The sequence below is a fragment of the Daktulosphaira vitifoliae genome, unplaced genomic scaffold (genome assembly GCF_025091365.1).
Source record: "Daktulosphaira vitifoliae isolate Bord-2020 unplaced genomic scaffold, ASM2509136v1 Scaffold_150, whole genome shotgun sequence".
Classification (NCBI taxonomy): Eukaryota; Metazoa; Arthropoda; class Insecta; order Hemiptera; family Phylloxeridae; genus Daktulosphaira; species Daktulosphaira vitifoliae.
This window is the reverse complement of record NW_026099718.1, coordinates 1-19,468: the sequence shown is the minus strand read 5'-3', so window position 1 is coordinate 19,468 and position 19,468 is coordinate 1. Positions and strand designations below refer to the sequence as shown.

The window sequence follows — 19,468 nt, the reverse complement described above, 5'->3', positions numbered from 1 at the left end:
TACTTGTACTATAAAGCATTTTGTCTACACCTTTTATTTTTCAATTTTTAAAAAAAATTTCAATGAAACTTGAATCATTACATGCAAACATATTACATTACTAACTGTAATATTTTTTGTAGATTATTTTAACTATTTTTTTTAACTTTTGGTAGAAATCTGAAAAAGTATTAATTTTATCACGATATGATTTTTTTTTTACCGACCCCAAGATTGGTTTACAACTCCAATCCTCCGGATACTCGGCTTTTCTTTGAGTTCCTTAAAGGCTTTGACTTTTGCATCACGTTAAATTTGTGCTATATAAGAGTTTCGGGGAGGTCCTACAGTTTTCTATCATACCCCCTAACATTATGTTATGCGTCTCTTCTAGGTGTCACGGGTCATGTCCAACCATTTTCCAACGTCTTGCTCTAATCGCATCTACGAACATGCGTTTTTCTCCCACAGCTCTAAGTACTTTTTCATTTGTTTTCCGCTCTACCCAACTTATCCTTTCCGTACGCCTCCAACACCACATCTCGAAGACTTCTGTTTTTTTTTTTTCAGTATCATTTATTACCCAAGGTTCACATCCGACGGGACGATCGTACCCCCTACTAAAATTATTTAAAATAAGAAAATTAATTGTATATTCTTAATTCCACATTTTTACTAAACATGAAGAATTTTTAAATACTAAAATAGTTATAATACATTTGTCGTGTGCGAACGTTAAAGTTTGCTTACACACACGAGCAGTGTTTGAACGACCGACACTGTCGGTAATTAAATTAGGGTAAATTATTTTTAGTATTAACTGCTTGTCGTTATCGGTTGCTATTATTATTTTAATTTATATTTTCTACTGCGACCTTTAAAATAATATGTGTTTTATTTTATTATATTTAATTTGACACATTTTTATACATATGACTAGCGGTATCATATTTAAATTCGTGTTCCCACCACGAGCTGCCACTGCTCCCCTTACATATGCTTTTATCTTAGGTCTCTTATTGATATCGAGATGTCACTTTTTTGAAGTGAGCAACTTATGTTTTATACCATTGGCAGTTTTTGCTAATGCTATGCGTTGTTTTAGCTCGCGGTCGCTCTTACCATCAGATGTGATTTTGCTCCTTAGGTTTACCATTTACTCTACTTGCTCCAGTTTTTGACTTTCTATGTATACATTAGCTTTCACTTTCGGATCTTTAACGCGGACTAAGATCTTCGTTTTTGTACAATTTATTTTCATTTCTCATGTTCTGAGCATTTCGTCCATTTCTTCAACTGCACGCTGTATGTCACCTTCACTCTCTGCTATTACCACTATGTCACCGGCAAATCGTATTATTGAAACAATTTCCCCACCAATATTTAGTCTTGTTAGCTTTTTCGATGTAACAGATAAAAAGTGATGGCCGTAACGTAAACCCTTACCGGACTTCTATGCGAATCTGAGAAGGTATTAATTATACTATGAAGTGTTTTTTTTGTGTCTGTAACCACATTACAGACACTAATAAACAAATAATAAACTTTATAAATCTGACCCTTTACCTGCCCACAGGGGAGGATTAAAAATGACATTTTTTTCAACTTAACTTTTAAAAGTGTTCCGGAAATACTGAAACTTTTATATTTATATTAAATTAAATGTTTATGTAATATACTTTAATATGAAAATTCTCAGCTTCGCATCGAAGCTAATATCGAAGACTTTATTTTGTTTTCGTGGTGAAAACGGACATTAAAGTTAATAAAAAAAATTATTTTTTATATTTCTAACTTTATAATGCTATAACTTTTTGAAAAGTGTATGGATCAATACAATTTTTATGATAAATACTATTTATATACCTCTTTCATTCGACATACTTTTTTTTTTTAATCGGGCCATTTTCCTTTATTCAGGGGTGGTTTTAATACTTAAAAATGCATATAGAATGTAGAACTTTTTCAACTTATTTTTATTTAAAATATATTTATTGATTAAACATACTTAACCTAATAATCAAATATAAATATTTTTCATATTACTTAGAAGGATTTTGTTATTATTTAGACCATATGCAAAACTTTAATTGCAGATTTGAAAATGGCGAAAAATGGGTATAGAATAGTATATTTTGGTCTCTGACGAATATTCCTTGTAGACCAGTAAATTTATTTTTAAACAACAAACAATTTTTTTTTTTTATGTATTGCATCATCACTAGTTTATAATTTTTTATAGTGTCTCCGTAAAAATTACAATACTAAATTATTAAATATCAATCCTATGCTATATTTAATTGCTATAAAAAATATTTATTCATATACTATAGTATATATAGTGTTACACTTATAAATCATAAAACTTGTAATCAGGATATAAATAGCGAAATAAGAGCATGTTGCTTTTGGAATAATTCATCAATTTTTTAAAATTAAACTTTCCTTCTATTCATCGATTTATTATTTTTGGTACATGTGTCAGTAGACTCAGTGTTCTAATCTGTTCACAAGAATTTGCTTCATATTTCATTGGTATAGTTACAATTATGATTTACAGGCACATCTCCTTTTTCATATATATCTCGAGTTAGTAGTATAAAGCGTCCTTTATCTTCGTACTAGCACATTGCAATAATTCTGCTGTTATATTATCAATTCCAGGCGCTTTATTTTATTTCCAGTCGATGATATGTTTAATTTATATATAGTTTTTCTTTGTGTCTATCATTATTTTTTCTTAGCTCGTGCTATATCGAATTCTTATAAAGATACGTCAAAAGANAAGCTACATTATCTGCTAGTTTCTTATTAATACCCTGATTAAGATAAAGTATGTCGAATGAAAAAGGGATTATTAAAAAATATTATTTCTCATAAAAAAATTTTGTTGATCCATACACTTTTCAATAAGTTATAGCATTATAAAGTTACAAATATAAAAAATAAAATCGAGAAATTTCACACAAAAATAGCATTTGGTAGCCGTTTTTTTAATATTACATTTGTTTTGAATTCAAAAGTCTGTTGCATAGAGAAATAATTAATAACATAGCTATCCACTGAATGTGCATAATTAAGAATTAAAGTAGCGTGCGTCATTTATAATTAATTATTAGTACTATTGTTAATTATTTAAGTTTCTACAGACAATACATCATAATAGGTATTCATTATAATTTTCTTGTGGAAATTAAAAAAAACAAATAATTCACGTGGTATTATATTAGTATTTACAAAAAATCGTTAAAATATTATATAATATATGTTTATAAATAATTACCAAACAATAGTTGTACGATTTTTTCAAGGGTTTCTAATAGTTCATCTCGTGACTTCATTTCTGGTTTAAAAAGATCCACTACGAAATCGTTTTTCTGAACACATAGGCTACCAAAAAATTCTAAATTCATAAGACGATCTGCTGTATCAAAGGAGGACCAGTTAGGCGGTTTAATAATATGACTCCAAAGAGTTTTTGACATTAATTGCAACCGTTTCACAAATTTCCTTGAGTACTTATCATTTAAATTATTCCTGAAGTATTTTATCTGCTCTCTATATTCAATTGCTTTTATTTTATTCAAGATTTTATCGAGAGCCGTAATCATAAGACCGTAAATTATATCATTTATTGAATCATCTTTCGTCAAATATAGTATTTGAATACTGTACATAGCTATAAGTATAATGTACTTGTTCATTCGTTGTTTACGAGCCTTCCAGTAAATTCTTCTTAAGAAATCATCTCTTTTTTGGTCGTTGTTGAAAGCAGTTGGATCGTCCCGAAATTCTCCAAATTTTCTTACATTTCCATGGGAATAAACGTATTCATTTTTCACCAATTCATATTTTTTAGCGAGTATATCATTGGGTAATTCATCATTAGCTTTAGACTTACAAAATATTGTAATTGTTATGATTGCAAATAAAAATCCTCTTTTATTATCCATTTAAAAAAATTATTTTCTTCTTTAATTCAATTTTATAAAACTATAGGAAATGTCTAATATATTTATGATATAGACTTATAGTAAAATGAACTTGTATTTTTTAAAAAATAAATTAATTTCTATAAATTTGTTTCTAATTTAAACGTCATTATTTACTTTTGTTATAAATTATACTTATTTATATATCATATATTTAGATTGTTTTAAATTTAAAATGAAATATCAAATAAATCAAATCAGGACTTGAAAGACTTTAAAATTAATTCTTGAAATAAATACAATTTCAGACTATTTCCAATAGCATTTTATTTTTGAATTCTTCTTAATCTGTAATTATTTTATTTCACAATTTTGTATAACTTATATCAATTAATGATTTAACGTGAAACCAAAGTTCCTGCTCATCTATGAACAAGTGGGTCCCTCAATTACTTGTTTTTTACTCTATTAAATTTGTGTTATCTCCAGAAAGTGGGAAAATGTAATATTATATAACAAAAATATAATTTCATTGGCCTAAATATTTTCGATCATTTACTTATTACCTCAAAATTTATCATCTAATAACTAATCTGGATTTTTATTTAATTACATTCATACATTGATTTTTTTACATAGAAAATATCTACTAAGAAATACATATACAGAATGAGGGAGAATAATACAATTGGATGAGACTTATTCAACATAAAAATTCAAATAGTTATACTACCTATTTAAGATCTCTTTGGTATTTATTTAATATAAGTGCATAGAATTTAACTTAGAAAACGTGGAATTATGAAAATATTTTTGAGTTTTTGTTGTTGAAAAAATATTAAGAACATTTAATAAACTATACCTAATTTTGTAATTCTTTTTTATTTTAGCTTTGTTAAACGTGTTTTATTTTTTAAATGTTACATTTGATTTTAATTCAAATGTCTGTTACATAGAAATGTAATAACATTTAGACTATCAAATATTATTATAATCGTTGATATACTTATGGAAATTAAAGAACTATGTGATATTGTTTCAGTATACGTTTACTATATACACAAAAACCGTTAAAATATGGTTTAAAAATGATGCAATAAATATTAAACAAACAAAAGTTTAATTTCAAGGGTTTCTAATAAATCATCTCGTGACTTAATTTCTAGTTTAAAAATATTGTATTTTAAAATAAATTCGAAAAAAAATTGTTGCCATTAGGTGTATCCGTTTATAATTTTCGGAGAATACTTATTTTTTGAAGTATTCTTGTAAAATTGTAACCAGTTTATATAGTCTTGCCCTCTTAGTGTGTTCGAAGGCTATTGCCTTAAAATAGTAAATTAAATCATTCATAGAACCAATTCGAGTCATGTCTAATAATTCAATATATTTAATACATTGCTCTAATGTATTAAATATATCTAATACAATGTACTTGTTCGTTTGGCCTGTACGAGCAAATGATAATGCAACATATTTAAGTTATTTTTTTCTTTTTTTTCATTGCAGTTCCAAGCATTTGTTTGTTGCCATAATTCTCGAAATTTCATGATATTGCCACTATATCTTATGTGTTAATTTTTCACCAATTTATAGTTCTACTTAAATGTAACTTTGTCTAATTTCCCAATGACCTTTGACTTATTAAAAATCGTTATTTATAAGATTGTTAATAAAGTCGCTACATATACGAAACCGTATCTTTTTATACGCATTCTCCAATTAAATTATGTCATCTTTNGTATCTTTTTATACGCATTTTCCAATTAAATTATGTCATCTTTATAATATATATGCTTCTCTTTTTTCAATTCTCAGATACGTGGAACAAGATAACAATATAAAATTCATTAAATTCAAATGATTACATTTTCGACATTGATTCACGGTGCCGTTAGCACGTCACAGGGATGAAATAATATACACATTGATACATGTTATAAATAAAAAATGCCATACAAATATTAATCGACGATAATTGTTGGCGTGTTTGTGAAAAATCACTTCTGTGGGAAGTGACCAGTAGAAATGGCGTTAGCATTTGCAGGTGTGTAAGATGATGTTATTAGACATTTCATCGGGTCTATTTATTTCTGTTACCATTTTACTCGGTCTGGTCCGAGCCACTGGCGAAATCATTAATTGTTTTTTATTGTCATCGCTAGTGCGTTTCGTGCGACACCAGAGAGTGGATGTGCTCCAGAAACATGTCCAAAATCACTATGAACCGACACACAGTAACGCTTTTAGTGTTTCACGACTGTTTGTTTTCCCATCGACAATCTCCGGACGTAATCTGACCAATTGTTTTCAATTTGGCCCCATCATGTCCCAAACGTTTTGATAACGTCCGCAGACAGGAAATCGAAAGTGTTTTTTTTTTTTGGAATTCCGGTGGTAGAACTGATGTTCATGTCGGTCTTTTATGCGTTTCCCTCCGCGGCAGACGTAGACAAACGCACAAAGAGACTTTATCATTTATGATTTTCCATTGAAGAACTTCGTCATCGCCGACCGAGTGTGTTGTACGCCGCGAGTATTATTCAGGAAAGCAAGTGGAGGGAAATACTCGTCCTGAGACATTTGAATACAAACACTTTACAACGACTTTAAGCGCTTGTTTGTACAAAAGTAGGGCAGTGGTGGGAGTTTAAATCATATACGAGTACTTAAGACGTTGTGTGTGTGTGTGTTATTTTTTTGTTCTTGCCGTTCAGAAGTTATCCGTGTAGCGTTTGCATTGCTAATGTCTATACACGTTGCACGTCTCCGGTTAAAAAGTGAACCTACTAGTGTAGGATAAAAATAAGACTGTGTGCCTCGTTCGAACGACTTTTTGACGTTTGGCCAACGGGAGGTGACACGGCGGTGTTGATTTTTCCAAAATTTTCATGCACACGTCGTTGTCGCTTATTGCACATCACGTATCAGTTAAAAAAATGATTTTTTTTTTTTATTTAGCCGGTCGACAGTGGTCGCATTCGTGCAACCGTGTGTAACGGATTAGGCCTGTCATACACTGCAGACGCACAAGGACCGTGAGATAACGTCACAGTGACTCATAACTTCTCCGAAACGCGTACGATAATAATAAAAAAATAATGACAAAATATAAATGACCCTCACCTATAGAAAACAAAAAATATACACACTACTCGTCTTCCGTAAGGATCGTACAAGTGAACAGGTTGGTTTGGTTTTTTTTGTTCTTGTGTGTGTAAGTGTACCCAGTTTTTCTTATTTGGTGTCTCTGCTGACTGTTTAAATTCCATAACAGCTAAGATTGTCGTTATCACCGACTATCGGTCATGACGGTGTCCAAAAAAATAGTAGTGAATACACTCCGGCTGTTGTAAAAACAATCGTTTTCATCTTTTCGGACAACAACGGGCCTGGGAAATGAGAAGTGAACGCCGCGGGTGCAACGGATTTAATCTGTACGTGATAATAAATTACACATAGTTCATGATCTGTTTCTATAGTAATAAAATACATCTCGAATATCTCCTCCGCGGGACCGTCCAAAACGGACGCGAAGAAGCTTACAAGAGACCTGTTTAATCATTCAATAATGTCTGCGTATTAGAAATGTATTTATTTATTTCCATATCGACGTCACTGTGGGAAAAAATGAACTATTTTATTAGACAAGCTGTCCGATAACGTCCTGCACAAATTAAATATATACATCAATAAAAAAAAAATTAAAATGATAAATTAAAAAAAAATGCATTTATTGTACATCGTACGATTTACAAAATATTCCTTTGGGTTTTTTGCTGTCAAATAAACAAACGTCCGGGCAGGTCGTCGTCGAAAAATATTCCAAACTAGTACATTTAAATGGTAATGTGAATCAAATTTAATCGGAATATTAAAAAAATGTTACCGAAATATCTGTGGGTAAATGCGTGTAAAGTAAAAGTTATTAAATTGTACTTTTGGAAGACAATTTATATTAATTCTAGAAATAAAAGTTTTGCCCTTAATGGATTATTTTGTGAAAACGGCAGTTACGTTGATAAGGTATAAATAAAAAAGAAACTTGGTGTTTAAGCTAAGTTGATTACTAAAGCTTTCAAATATTTTTTTTTAATTCGTGCGATCTTTAAAATTTTATATTTAAATAGAGTTGGAAACGAAAAAAGCTTTTATTATCATTTAAAAATATTGGCTGGTTCATAATCATAATACTAGTGCACAAACACAAGTTGTACCTACTCGCGTTACATACCTACTCAATGTATTCAAATGCTGCAACGGATGTACCATTTATCGCATAAAAAAATTGTAAGAGCAAAATGTTTTTGCCATTTAAGAAAATACAAGTTGAGGTATTAGGTTAATTACATATCGTTGAAGAGTTTTTTGAACCAAATATGTCTTGTCTTTACAAACATTAAAAATGGCTATTAGTTTCTGAGAAAAGGAGTGTCGTATCCTTAACCGATAACCTTGCATGTATAAACACTAAACAATTATAAAAAAAACTGATATTTTATAAATAATTTATCAATGACCAAAGGTTAAAAAAAAAATGACATTCTCAAATACCTTGAAAAATCCCTTAGGTTTTCTGCTGTTTAATAAAACAAACGTCGGGGACGAGTAGGCTTTCAAAAAAATTCCACAACAATGTGCTGTCGACCGTCGGGCATGTTTTACCGTTATTGCCATGGAAATAAATGAATATATGCCACCAAAATACCTGCAAATTCTTCGTCTAGTACAATGTAATGTCAACTCGTGTTTGCATTAACTACATTGTCGCAGACTTAACGACGGTCGTCTTCCGTTCACAATACAAATTTAACTGCCTACCGCAGTACCCATTGAAAAGGTTTCTTGGTTTGGCGCACAGCGGTTTTTTTTTTCAAATTTATCGAGGCCGCTGATTACAACGGTCGCGTATCAAACTGATCAGTTAAATTTTTGTGAGACACACGATGGTGCTAGTAAGATATTTTTTACCCGGCTCGCGGAGACGAACACGGTAGCGGTCCGAAGCGGACGAGTTCGTTGATCCGCAGTGCAGTATGCGCCCACTGCGTACGGTCATCGCTGTGTCGAGGGGATGCTTACTTGATATGTTAATTTCACGTCATCCATCATAGAGCGTGCAGTATTATTTTGTTCGTCTAAAAAACACATTCTCGTGCATAGATGTGTTCAAAATTGACGTTCGATTTTTCAGTTGTTGTCACCCCAGAATGTACCTGTAACTCGTTATGCGCCTGTGATTTCTCAGGGAACGTCTTCATTATGCAAAGTGCGTCCGAAAATAAATATATTAGTGTCCAATTCGGAAGCCGAGTGCACGTACTGCACGGAAGAGTATCGTCGTTATGTATTACTGCGCACTGATTAATGCGCTATGAATCGCATGTGAATATATTATCGTTGCTGACATTTATACATTTTTTATTGCCGCGTTTAATCGACGCGGTTTTCCCGGAACCATTTCATTGATCTGAGAGCAGAACGTCATCTGTCATCGTCACACAATGTCTCGTCTGCTGTCAGTTATTAATTTTGTTTTTTTTTTGTATTCTGCCATTCGAACAAATATCGTTCCCGCTTTCCGCTGTGTGGCCGCTCGCTTTTGTGTGTAAAATAAGTATTTATTAATGGGAACCTACTACGGTTTAGGCTGCGGGTGACCTGACGCCGCCGTGTGGATTGTGATAACGTCAGACCTATCAAAATGTCGTTAACTCTGTTAGATCAAAAACTTCCAACGCTTTCGACGATAACACCAGTTGTTACTACTAAGCGCTCATTTAAATTGCCGTGTTGTTCACCGGCGAACATTTCACACGCATCTACTATTTTGTGCGATAAAAAATATTTTAACGGTCCGCCTAGTGCGCCGACATCGGCTTGTCAGCGTTCGCCTGTCGCTGTTCTAGCCGTTTGCGCGCGCAGACGTCGAATACAATAACAAAGTAAACTTTTGTTGCACTTCTCGGACGCTGTCCACCTCGTGCCGATCCGACAAAACCGCGTGGCGCCATCAACCCGCGAATCGTACCCACTTGACGCACACCTCCTGCCCGCGTCGGTCAACGACACCGCGTGCGACACGGCCGCGTGTTGATGTCCACTGCTCGGGGGACGCTTGGAAACGAAAACGATTTATTACGCGGACTGGACGGCCGCTAGTGTGGCCGCCGGTCGACAAAAGATTCTCCGTTTTCGACCCGAGCCACCGTCCGACCGTGAAATTGCTCACGGTCGCCGAGATAAAAGGGAAACTTTGTGCAAGTCACGGCCACCCGTACCGATTGTGTACTGCGACGTGGTAAAATGAAACGAAAGAGAAACCGCGTTACGGTTGAACTTGGACTGTCCGCGCACCATACCCGTTGGTTACGACAGTCTGTGTGTTGTTGTGTCGCAGTGACTTGTCGGCGGTATTGGTATGTAGAGAAGTATCACCAAATCAACTTGTTGTGTGAAATTCCGAAGCATTGCGGTTTTGATTGACAAAAACGCATTTTTTTTGTTTCGGGTCTTATAAGTCTTCGTTGTTTTTTTGAGATTAAGACGTTTTTTTTTCCGCCTTGCGAAACCGTTGTTTTATGATATGTAAAAAACGTATGGCGCTCATAAAGGTTAGCAAAACATTAGTCGCCATAGTACTCCGACTTTTGGCCAATAATATCATTTTTCCAACCATGCGCCACTACAATATCAATTAGGTACTTTTTTTTTAGTCATAACGTTATATTGTTCTTAGCAATGTAGCTTAGCCGGCTGGTAAGTCGAACTTAGCGTCGGCATACCTTCCCCTGCCCGCACTCTTACCCTTCGGCCATTGGTTCTCAGCCGTGATAAGGTCGCGATGCAATGAAATGTGTATCGAAGGAAAAAACTGAGTAGCAAAAAAAAATTCATAACGCAGCGGTCGGCTTCCGATACTTTTCCGTTGGTCGATTATGTACGACGTGTGCGTGCCCTCTTATCGTTTCATCTTTTTATCAACGCCATAAGTTGATGATACGCACAAGCACCGCTCGGTTAGTATCTTGTAATATGCTATTTATAATGAATTCTAACTATGTAGTCACAGTCTTTCTTTAGCGTCACAGCAGCAATAAGTCGCTTTCTGTTTACTCGTCTGTATCGTTGAACATTGTTAACATAGTCAAAAAAACTGTTTCGTGTATTTAAAGAAAAAACAAGTCAGACGTTATTGCTGAAATTACACAAACTCCGACTAAAATTTTAATTATAATAGTAACAAATAGAACATTTTGCAAAAAAACGTGTAAATATAATGATTAATAGTCTTGTTTTTCAATTGTTAAATTCTAAAATAAAAATACAGATTCTACGCATTAAAAAAAATAACAATTATAACTATTTCAAATCGGCGTAGTTTAAAAATTGAGATTGACATTTTATAAAGTAATTACTTAAAAGGTTCCTGGACGTTTTCCCTACACATTTATACAAAAATGAAGTTTTTCGCATTTGTTATAGTCGCTATGATAATAAACATAAGTTTTGTTAATGCAACTGATTGTACGATGGAGTGGCCCACTATTAAATTTGCAGAAGACTTGGAAAATATTAAAAATCATTTTTTATGGGAATACGTAAAAGAAGATTATGTAAACGGATTCGACGGTGAAATAATTAAGTTGGATTTGTTGGTGTCTGATTCAATCGAAAACGGAAATGGAAACCAAATTAATGACGCTTATTGGAAAATTTTGCAGCGTATGAGTGATCGTACATATAAATATGCTTTTCTACTAATTTTTTATGGAAATGAAGCCCAGAAATCCGGAATGGATCAAACTGATGTTTTGAACATTTTAATAAATTCTTCCGATAAATTATATAGGACTTTGGACCAGATGGAATTTGAGAGGGTTGTTGACTTAAGATGGGAAATTCAACAAATAACGTCGTTACAAAGTGATTCTAAAAAAGCATTGCATTCAATGGCAATGACACTGAACACACTTTTACAGTACTTTAATGACACTATCGGATTACAATCTAATTGTTGTTCAACTTATCTTTCTTCATACTTAAACAAAAGTTCAATAGACATAAATCAGGAAACATTGGAAACAATTTTTAAGGAATTTCCTCGACCTCATAATAAAGATAAATCATATGATTTTCACATTATACCGCAAGAAAGTTATGAGACGGCTTACAAACTAAATCAGATAATTACACTAATTGACAATGAATACTCAATATAATAATTAATCAAGACAATCTGCGTGCGTGTGTGTTTTTTTTTTTCTTTTTTTAATGCAATTCAATTATTTGATGTTTGTTTTAATATTCTTTGAAACTGATGATAAAAATAGAGCTGTATATAATACATTTACATTTATTTGACTTTATATAAATAAATTATTCACTTTAATTTATAAACATGTTAATTATTTAAAAAATATTTGAGTACTTCATGTAAATATTCCTATTCAATTTTAGAAGTTTCAAGAGATGTTTGTAACTTACTAGAAGGTCTGTGGTTTATTATAATAAATATTTTGATATCTCATTGCGTTGAAATAAAATTTATTGGAACATATCTATTTGTATGATGAACAAGTGGTCCAAAAATAATGCCATAGGTACATTTTTATAATAATTAATATTACATTATTAATAGTGTACGATCACTCGATCGTACATAGTTAGATACACTTTGAGTACATCTAATTTGTGTGTCACTGATGAATTATTGAATATTTCTAACTCGAGTATTTCTATAGTAAAAGTTTTTTGAAGAGCATATCGGAGTATTAAATGTAGACCTAACTTAATAATAGGTATTGTTTTTTCTTGTTTAATCCTGTTCGTTTTTTGTTCTATCATTGTTTGCTGGCGTTTCTCCTTCTGAATTAAAGTTGAATTATTATTTTACTTCTATGATTTTACAAATCGTATAAGTAAAGTAATTTAGTGTTTCCTTTTTCCTGTTCTTGCTGATCATTATTTATTTGCCTTTTAATTCTGAAGACTCAATAAAACAATAAATTGACTACAATAGTTTTCAAAATTGGTGTGTAAATATCGGTCTCCGTGTTAATTTATGAAAATGCTCCTAAATTTACTTCAATCGTTGTAAATCATGTGATACTTATTTATACAACAAAAATGGTGTGTGTTAAATAAAGCAAGCCGCGTTATAGATTTGGGTGTAATTTTAACGTCATATTTATTGTTTTATGAACATATCTCAATAATGTACAACAAAGCCCTGCGGGTTTTTTGCTTTCCCAAAAGTAATTCTTGGGAATCCAATAATTTGTCTTATCTAAAGATGTTATATTTTACTCTTTTAAGATCAATTTTTGAATACGTGTCTATTATATGATCACCTTACCAATTTGAGTTAGCTAGTAAAATAGAGTCTTCATAGTTGGTTCTTTTTTCGTATGATGGCATTTTAACTGAATAAAGTTTATGTGTCACTCGCGTACAATTGCTAGTGATTAATATAAATAATAATTAGATATAAATTGTATACAAAATTGATTTGTATTGTTTATAAGTTGAGACCTAAGGACCATTGTATGGGTCCTAAGGTTCGTATATATTCGTGTGGGTTTTCCCATCTTCTTTACACACACAGCTTTTCAAAGAGGACGTTAAAGACAAATAGAGAAATAACAAGTTGAAATCTACTATAGTTTTTGTCTTTTAGGCGCTATATAAGTTGCGATAAAGTTGTAAAATATTTTATAAATTGGCAAATAATAGGGTGTTTTCTACATATAAAACTGAGGTCAATGATTCCTCCTCGGTTTAAAATAAGAATTTCCTTTTTTCAAGTGTAACATTACAGTGTGATTTATTTAGCATAATAATCCAAACTTTTTTTTTTATAAAAATTGAAATTTTCCAAAAAAAATGGACTGAATAAATTTATTTTAAATTTTACAAACCGTACTAAATATTAAATTATTTGTAAAAAAATATAAACTATTTCTAGGAGTAACTTTTGAAAATTAAATTATAACCTATAATTATTATTTTTTTGTTAGATAGACTACTGAATAAGATTATAATATTCAGATTGGTAATATTATTTTTTTAAATATTACATTTTAATTATTTATACAAGATTTTGGCGAAGTAATGTTCAGCGATCATCTATTTTTACCTCAATGCGTAGATAATAATACTACTTCGTTGCCCGCCCATGTCTTAATAAAAGTGATGAGTAGCTTTCATATTTGTTAATCAAATAATAATTTTGGTCTGCGACACATAAATCAAATGTGTTATATTTACATAAGTACTCGCAGGATTAGTGATTACAATAAACTTGTGTAAATAAAAAAAAAGTCATTATAAGTAAGTAAATAAAATTATGTTTTAAATTTTAGGAGAATTAAAATATTTTAAGTATTAATTTAAAATTTTTTTTTTTTGAAGTTATAGTTCATTATTCAATGTTCACTAAAAAACTGAAAATTGAGAATATTCTTAGTGTTTGCTTTTATAGTTCACCAACTTATGTAATTTTATAATACTCCGAAGTGAATCGTTGTTTAATTTGTAATTGTAATTTTTACATTATAGATTTAAAAATCGAACACAGTTCCAATATTTGTAAAAAAAGATCATAAAACGATTAATTATATTTAGTTGAATTTACGCAGTCGAATTAAGATGAAAATGTTTTCACTCACTATTGAAACAGTACTAATTACTATATGTTCAATAACATGTCTTAATTCATCTACGATTGTTGAAGTACAATCCATTTATAAACCAACTATAAAAGACTTGGAAGAAATCCAAAATCATTTTTTATGGAATTACATAAAAGAAGAACGGGTTAAAACGTCATATCAAAAGTTCGTTTCAAAACCTTATGATTTTTATGTCGAGGAAACAATCAGAACTCAAATAGAGAGTCGAATTAATCGTAGTTATTGGCGAGGTATACAATTTATAATTAATCGAACATATAGATACACTTTATTGTTAGCTATATTTGCCTACGAATCGCTAAACTATGGAGTGGAACAGTCTTACCTTTTGGAAGGCATCGAAAAAGCTGCTAGAAAATTGTACAAAGCTGTAGAACATTTAAGATTTGATAGAATGGAAGATTTAAGAGCGGAAATTATTGATTTGACGACACTTGGCGGTAATTTTAAGAATGCTCTAAATACAGTTACGTCAACGATGAACAGATATATTTTATATTTCATTACTACTTTTGATCTAGAAAAAATCAAAATGTTCAAACACTTTTCTTTGTATTTAAAAAGTAAACCGATAATTCTACCACTGCAAGTAAGGGCGAGATTACTAAGTGGATTTCCCACTCATCGTGGTTATCATAAATATGATTTCCATGTGCCTCCTGTAGGAGTCATTGAAGCTGTTGCTAAATTAATGAATATTATTCAGCTTATTAATAGTGAATACTTAGTTGAATAAGTGGTTTTGATTAAATTATTATTAATTAATTAAATTAATCTTTGAACTGTTTACCTTAAACTCGATAAGATCCTAAGATATTATAAGCATGTGTAAATTATAATAATAAAATATCTAACTGTATTGATATTTAAATGTTTAAATAGTTTTTTCAAATCATTTTAGGATTACTGAATTTATATATGAATCTATTGCTGTTAGTATAATTCTACAGGCGGTCGGAGGGGTTCAAAATTTGTCGATTTTGAAGTCTTAAAATATTAATATTATTGATATTAATTATACTCACTAGAAAAAATAAACTGTTTAAAAGTTCTACATAATTGTTTAATTATTTTAACTTTAGTGACACAAAATAAAATAATCTCGCGAGGTTATCTGATTAATAGAATGATAATGAGCTCATTGTAGTTATATCATCCATATTATGGAGCAATACCAAGATAATAAAATTTTTAAGTGATAATTATGTAAGACATTAGTAATTGGAAAGAAATATATGTGTTATTATTAAAAAAATGTTTTACTACTAAACTGTGTTAATCAATCACGAACAGTTAAAATAATGTTTTTTTTTATTTATTTAACAACATGTTTTATTAATGTCTGTACGATTTCTTAGCAAATATTAGCAACTAAAAAACATGTATATCGATAGACTTGAAACTTTTTTTTTACCACAAAGCTCAACGAAGAATTATTTTTAGAAAACTTTTTGTGCGTAATTGTTAACCAAATAAAATTATGATTTAAATTTTAGTAGATTTAAAATAATTTAAGTATTAATTTAAATTTTTTTTATGAAATTATAGTTCATTATTCTAAGTACACTTAAAAACTGAAAATTGACAATATTCGTAGTGTTTGCTTTTATAGTTCACTGACTTGTGTATTTTTATAAAACTCGGGAGTAAAGCGTTGTTTTATTTGTAATTTTTACATTAGATTCAAAATTAAACATAACTTCAATAATTGTTAAAAAAAGTATATAAAACCATTAATTATATTTAGTTGAGATTTCATTTAACGCAGTCAAATCAAGATGAAAATTTTTACACTTGTTGTTGCCACAGCACTAATTACTGCATGTTCAGTAATATTTATTACAAAATCTAGGACTGATGGAAAACAATCCATTTATAAACCAACTATAAAAGATTTAAAACAAATCCAAAATCATTTTTTATGGCACTACATAAAAGACGAACTGGTTCACACGCCATTTGAAACGTTCTTTCCAAAACCATATTATTTGTATGTCGAGGAATCAATCATAACTAAAGTAGAGAGTCGAATTAATCGTAGTTATTGGCGAGGTATGCAATTTATAATTATTCGAACTTATAGATACACCTTATTGTTAGCTCTATTTGCCTACGAAACGATAAAGTATAGAATGGAACAGCCTTACCTTTTGCAAGTCATCAAAAAAACTGCTAGAAAATTGTACAAAACAGTAGAAACTTTAAGATTTGATAAAATGGAAGATTTAAGAACGGAAATTTTGGATTTAACGAAACTTGGCGATAATCATAGAATTGTTTTAAAAACAATTACGTCAACGATGAATAGATATATTTTATATTTTATCACTAATTATCAAATAGAAAAAAATAGAATGTTCGATAACTTTAGTTCGTATTTAAAAAATCAACCGATAATTCTACCAGTGGAAGTAAGAGAATATTTACTAAAGGGAATTCCAACTCATCGTCGTTTTAATCCATTATTTAATTTCCATGTGCCTCCCTTAGGATATTCTGAAGCTCTTTATAAATTAATAGATGTTATTGGTCTTATCGATAGTGAATACTTAGTTGAATAAGTAGTTTTGATTAAATTATTATTAATTAAATTAATTAATCTTTGAACTGTTTACCTTAAACTCGATAAGATCCTACGATATTATAAGCATGTGTAAATTATAATAATAAAATATCTAACTGTATTGATATTTAAATGTTTAAATAGTTTTTTCAAATCATTTTAGGATTACTGAATTTAAATATGAATCTATTGCTATAACTAATGATTCTACAGATATTAATATTGATCCTTGATATATATTAATTATACTCACTAGAAAAAATAAACTGTTTAAAAGTTCTAATTAATTTTAACTTTAGTGACACAAAATAAATAAATAATCTCACGAGATTATCTGATTAATAGAATGATAATGAGCTCATTGTAGTTATATCATCCATATTATGGAGTAATACCAAGATAATAAAATTTATCAGTGATAATTATGTAATTGGTAAAAAAGAAATATGTGTTATTATTAAAAAAAATTTTTACTACTAAACTGTGTTAATCAATCACGAATAGTTAAAATAATATTTTTTTAAAATTTATTTAACAACATGTTTTATTAAGGTCTGTACGATTTCTTAGCAAATATTAGCAACTAAAAAATATGTATATATCGATAGACTTGAAACAATTTTTTTCACGACAAAGTCAACGAAGAATTATTCTTAGAAAACTTTTTGTGCGTACTTGTTAACCAAATAAAATTATGATTTAAAATAATTTAAGTATTAATTTAATTTTTTTTTATAATATTATAGTTCATTATTCTAAGTACATTTAAAAACTGAAAATTGACAATATTCGTAGTGTTTGCTTTTATAGTTCACTGACTTGTGTATTTTTATAAAACTCGGAAGTAAAGCGTTGTTTTATTTGTAATTTTTACATTATAGATTCAAAATTAAACATAATTTCAATAATTGTAAAAAAAGTAAATAAAACGTTTAATCATATTTAGTTGAGATTTCATTTTACGCAGTCAAATCAAGATGAACATTTTTACACTTGTTGTTGCCACAGCACTAATTACTGCGTGTTCAGTAATATATGTTAAAAAATCTAGGACTGATGGAAAACAATCCATTTATAAACCAACTATAAAAGATTTAAAACAAATCCAAAATCATTTTTTATGGCACTACATAAAAGACGAACTGGTTCACACGCCATTTGAAACGTTCTTTCCAAAACCATATTATTTGTATGTCGAGGAATCAATCATAACTAAAGTAGAGAGTCGAATTAATCGTAGTTATTGGCGAGGTATGCAATTTATAATTATTCGAACTTATAGATACACCTTATTGTTATCTCTATTTGCCTACGAAACGATAAAGTATAGAATGGAACAGCCTTACCTTTTGCAAGCCATCGAAAAAACTGCTAGAAAATTGTACAAAACAGTAGAACCTTTAAGATTTGATAAAATGGAAGATTTAAGAACGGAAATTTTGGATTTAACGAAACTTGGCGATAATCATAGAAATGTTTTAAAAACAATTACGTCAACGATGAATAGATATATTTTATATTTTATCACTAATTATCAAATAGAAAAAAATAGAATGTTCGATAACTTTAGTTCGTATTTAAAAAATCAACCGATAATTCTACCAGTGGAAGTAAGAGAATATTTACTAAAGGGAATTCCAACTCATCGTCGTTTTGATCCAATATTTAATTTCCATGTGCCTCCCCTAGGATATTCTGAAGCTCTTTATAAATTAATAGATGTTATTGGTCTTATCGATAGTGAATACTTAGTTGAATAAGTAGTTTTGATTAAATTATTATTAATTAAATTAATTAATCTTTGAACTGTTTACCTTAAACTCGATAAGATCCTAAGATATTATAAGCATGTGTAAATTATAATTATAAACACGGGTTAATTATAGTAATAAAAAATCTAATTTTATTGCTAATTGTATTCAATTTTTAAAGACATACAAGTTTTTTTAATGATTTTAGGATTACAGAATTTAAATATGAATCTATTGCTATTACTAATGATTCTACAGGTGTTTGGAGGTGTTCAAAATTTGTCGTTTTTCCTAAAAGACTTAAAAGTTTTTACTATAAGAATTAAGAGTGTTGTAGAACAATTTTTCTTTTGCTAAACATTACATTTTAACTCTTAAAATGTACGTTTTATTCGTATATATTTACTTTTGCGGCTAAAATTTGTTTTATAAGTTTATAATGTTTTTTTATAATATAAAAGCTGTTATATACTCTGTTAATAGACTTCCTATACTTTTAAAGGTTACTAAGTAGTCTAAAAATTTATGAAATTTCATTTTTTTTTTTTT

At 29.9% G+C, this 19,468-nt stretch overlaps 2 protein-coding genes across 3 annotated transcripts; both read left to right on the top strand.

Moving 5' to 3' along the window:
* Positions 1–760: 760 nt before the first annotated feature.
* Positions 761–17,295, top strand: LOC126909153 (uncharacterized). 2 transcript variants are annotated; one of them, XM_050691576.1, is made up of 2 exons: positions 761–778; positions 14,472–15,470. In XM_050691576.1, exon 2 carries the CDS (start codon positions 14,562–14,564, stop codon positions 15,339–15,341), a length of 780 nt encoding a protein of 259 aa, XP_050547533.1. In that variant the 5' UTR covers positions 761–778; positions 14,472–14,561; the 3' UTR covers positions 15,342–15,470. The 2 variants fall into 2 exon arrangements, 1 of the variants encoding a protein (XP_050547533.1); XR_007704947.1 differs by lacking the exon at positions 761–778 and adding an exon at positions 17,221–17,295 and having other exon boundaries at positions 14,306–15,395.
* On the top strand, positions 16,139–19,000 carry LOC126909152 (uncharacterized). The gene is made up of 2 exons (XM_050691575.1): positions 16,139–17,220; positions 18,983–19,000. Exon 1 carries the CDS (start codon positions 16,384–16,386, stop codon positions 17,164–17,166), a length of 783 nt encoding a protein of 260 aa, XP_050547532.1. The 5' UTR covers positions 16,139–16,383; the 3' UTR covers positions 17,167–17,220; positions 18,983–19,000.
* Positions 19,001–19,468: the final 468 nt, after the last annotated feature.